Source organism: Limulus polyphemus, unplaced genomic scaffold (assembly GCF_000517525.1).
Source record: "Limulus polyphemus unplaced genomic scaffold, Limulus_polyphemus-2.1.2 Scaffold1588, whole genome shotgun sequence".
Taxonomy (NCBI): Eukaryota; Metazoa; Arthropoda; class Merostomata; order Xiphosura; family Limulidae; genus Limulus; species Limulus polyphemus.
Window position 1 is genome coordinate 236,210 of NW_013667198.1, and position 4,211 is coordinate 240,420.

The following is a 4,211-nucleotide window of genomic DNA, read 5'->3' on the forward strand; positions in this document are numbered from 1 at the left end:
GGGGTTTTTGTCTAGGACTGAGCCATTGTTTTTGGCGTTTAATATTAGCATAAAGAATCCATTTTTCATCACCGGTGACAATTCTGTCCAAAAATGGTTCAAGCGCATTACACGCCAGAAGAGACGAAGCAACTTCCACATGTTGGAAACGATGATCATCGGAGAGTTCGTGAGGCACCCAAGCACCTTCTTTAGGGAGTTGTCCCATATTCCTTAGATGTTTACGTATTGTTTCATGAGAGACACGCAATTTCAAGGCCATTTCACGAGTATATTATCTTGGGATAGACTGAGAGCATCAATTTGAACATGTCGGCCTATACCATCACAGTTTTTAAGGCTAAAGTCACCTGAATGAAATTTGCTGAACCATCGTCGACACTTACGAACGTTCAAAACATTTCCATAAACTTATTTGATATTCTTTGTGGCTACAGGGGCGTTGTTTCCCTTGTATTCAAACAGCATTACATGCCGAATGTGTGTCTTATCGTTGCCATCACTATAAGGGATTAGACATTACACATTATATAGGCTACACTAATGTGACATTTAGGCGGTGATGTACGTTTTTTTTGGGGGGGGGTTAATGAAAGTGTTCCAAAACGCGACATTAATTTCTTGACGACCTAATAATTTCGTGTAATTTTTACATGTTTGTTTAGTTTTTCTAATTAATAACGAGTATTGTTGAACACACTGTATTTGGAGCCTCAATCTCGTTTCCGCTAGAGGATGGTGTGGAAACTCCAGGATGAAGGATGAACTAGTAACCTGCTTGAAACTACTAAAAGTATATCTAGTATACTTATAAACTCTGGGATCACTTTGAATTCAACGCTTGAAACCTGTTTTATTTCAATTCCTTTTACTTCTATTTTTATGGTTTCTTTTAAAATTAGTTTTATGGGTTAATGGAAATTAATTTTTTCGTACCTCATCATAGGTTTTCGCGGGTCAAGAAAGCATAGAAAGGAAATATTCATGGAAATACAAATAAAGGAGTAACAAACAATGAGTAATAGCAACTAGATGGTGAAGGTGTTAATTGGACAAACTTTATCACAGAAAATACAAAAGAAAAGCGAACAAGTTGTACAGTGCACTAGTATTTTGTATGTGAGCCTTTTGCTTTGAACATAGCATTACATCTTGTTTTCATATAATTTATCTTCGTACGATTGTAGAATGTTGTTCCGAGTATTCTGTTTTGTTTCCCACAATTAAGCCAAATTGTTTTGGCCACATTTTGACTTTTTCCATTTTTGCATAAGATCATCAAAAGAATATTCGTATCGAGACTTTGTGCAGGCCAAGCAAACCAAGATTGTGAGTGTTCCAAAGGCTTCTTTACTGTCAAGATATCATTTCACTACATTTGCTGTATGATTCGGATCACTGTCTTACGGGAAGATGAGTGAGTCGTGTTCCTCAAAGAAGAACATGATGGATCAGAATCTGAATGTACATATCAACAGTCAGGGTGCCATCACTTTTATGTAAGTCGCAGACATAAATGACTGAGATGCAGCTCCAAATTTGCACCGATCTCTCACACTTTGATTTTAGTATCGTTCTTCTATCTAGAACACACTGCAATTGATTCTAGCCAAATAGTTAGAATTTGGGTTCACGTGTAAAAAAACTCACGTCTCCAGTTTATCTTTTTATTTCACTGTGTGTGGTCCGATCCCCGTTTTATTATGCTGGTTTGACTGCCTTTTCTCAGCAGCGGTTATCGTCCATTGAGAACACTTCATGTTGAAATACGTATTACAACCAATCACAGTGAAAACTTTCAGCACGTGATTGGTACAGTTCATTTTCACACGATAATGAGGGTGATATTCCCCAGTATTTGCCTTTTATATACTTTTTTTCTCACCGTTTCCATATTTTTTTCCTATACATATTAAACAAGCGTTACATATGAAACTTACTTGAACAAAAAAAAACATTTTTTTTCATTTTTTAGGCGGTCTTACATGCTAGTTTCCAAACTATCTTACTTACACCGGCCACGTTGTCCTCATCTAATGTATGCATCACACCATTATGTAGGTAAGGAGTAGCCCTCCCTGCGAGCAAAAATGTGATTAGAGCTTGAGTAGCCTCGCACACAGGGGTCAATAATTCAGTGTATTCTCCATTTAGATCTTCTTGCACCCTGCGTGAATTTTGTGCAAATTGAATAGAAATTTTGTGTAAATTGTAAAAAAACAACTTGATCTTTATTAATAGTTTAATTTTAAATTTGAGAAAATATAATCTAATCAGCCAAAAGTATTTTCCAATAATTGTTGAACTTATTCATTAACAATCTAATTTATAGTCGCTTGCATTGAACGTATATTAATTCTATCCGCATCTGTAAATAACAAATAATTTGATTATTATAAATTTTATTATACGTTTTTAATGTTCCTTTTTTAACATACAAGAGTTTTTTTTATAATATCAGAAAGTTATGAGAAGTTTACGAAATATCAATCAACTACATTATGCTCACACTTGATAAATATTTGAAATAAAATTGTCAATATTTTCATGGTAAGAAATTCTGGTGAAATGCCATCCATTTGATATAAATGAACCTGGTAATAAAAGAGCTGCACATTTTCAGGTCCAAACAGAAAAGTCTTTGTTTACAAAATATTACTTTAATTTTCAGTAACAATTACGTATGATGACTTTATAGAAATTTTTAATATTTGAAAAGTTAAATCGACGTATTAGTTACAGTTGATGAAAACAACGATTTTTTTTCCTAATTCATATTATACTGAGGTAAATTATACCATCAAAAGAATTGGGACACCTCACCCCTGCTAAGGATGAGCTTATCTACACTAAAATAGCGCACTGCTGAATATAATTCATAAAGACCATATTCTGACACAACCAGCTAGCTGGAATCAATATGTAACCATAGAGTTTATAAAGCTCAGGATCTGATACAACCAGCCAAATGGAATCAATATGTAACCATAGAATATATAAAGATCAGGATCTGATACAACCAGCCAAATGGAATCAATATGTAACCACAGAATTTATAAAGATCAGATTACCAAACAGTCAGCCAACTCGAGTCAATATGTAACCAAAGAGCTTATAAAGATTGGATCTATTATAGTCAGCCAGCTGAACTCAACATGTAACCATAGAGCTTATAAAGATCAGAATCTGACATAGCCAACCAACTGGACTTATTATGTAACCATATATTTCATAAAGACCATATTCTGACACAGCCAGTCAGCTGGAATCAATATGTAACCATAGAGCTTATAAAGATCAGGACCTGACACAGACAGCCAACTGGACTCAACCACAGTATTTATAAAGGTCAGAATACGACACACGCTCCAGCTGGAATCAGTATGCCTCTAAGAAAGTAGGTTATGGACTTTCAAAATAAGAGATTACTGGAACCAGTATTGGAAGTATCCAGTCCACCAAATCTAATCATCCCCGATATGGCCGTGTCACTCAAACAATAAAGAACAGTTGAGTATGAAACATATGTCAAAACTTGAAACATATTATGACATATATTTTTGATACGACTGTGTCAAAATAATTTAAAAGTATGAAATAGACAACACGACATTAAAATAGTATAAACGTATGAAACAGACAATATGATATCAAAAGAATTTAAAAATATGAAACAGACAATACGACACCAAAATAATCAAAACCTATGAAATAATACGACATCAAAACAACCTAAACGTATGGAACAAACAACACACTTTCAAGGTCAACCAAAGAAATGTATAGAAATGCTATATATATATTTATATAACAACATAAAAAAAGAGAAAGAAGTTCAAGGCATGATATTGAAGGTGCTGGAAAAAGTCCTAAAGCTGTATATCCAGTACACTTTTGTATGATTTACATTTTAGTTAAGAGCCAGTCCATTTCAAAACTTTGTTTTTCTCTGAATTAATTCTTAAAAAGTCCTAATGCTGTATATCCAGTACACTTTTGTATGATTTACATTTTAGTTAAGAGCCAGTCCATTTCAAAACTTTGTTTTTCTCTGAATTAATTCTTAAAAAGTCCTAATGCTGTATATCCAGTACACTTTTGTATGATTTACATTTTAGTTAAGAGCCAGTCCATTTCAAAACTTTGTTTTTCTCTGAATTAATTCTTAAAAAGTCCTAATGCTGTATATCCAGTACACTTTTGTATGATTT

At 33.7% G+C, this 4,211-nt stretch overlaps 1 protein-coding gene across 1 annotated transcript in view; it reads right to left on the minus strand.

Moving 5' to 3' along the window:
- LOC106464212 (inactive ubiquitin carboxyl-terminal hydrolase MINDY-4B-like) overlaps positions 1-4,211 on the minus strand; it is a 30,845-nt gene that overhangs the window by 6,776 nt on the left and 19,858 nt on the right. Inside the window, exon 8 of the mRNA XM_013924341.2 lies at positions 2,014-2,167. Within this exon, the coding sequence (XP_013779795.1) occupies positions 2,014-2,167 (154 nt within the window). The remainder of the gene's footprint in view (positions 1-2,013; positions 2,168-4,211) is intronic.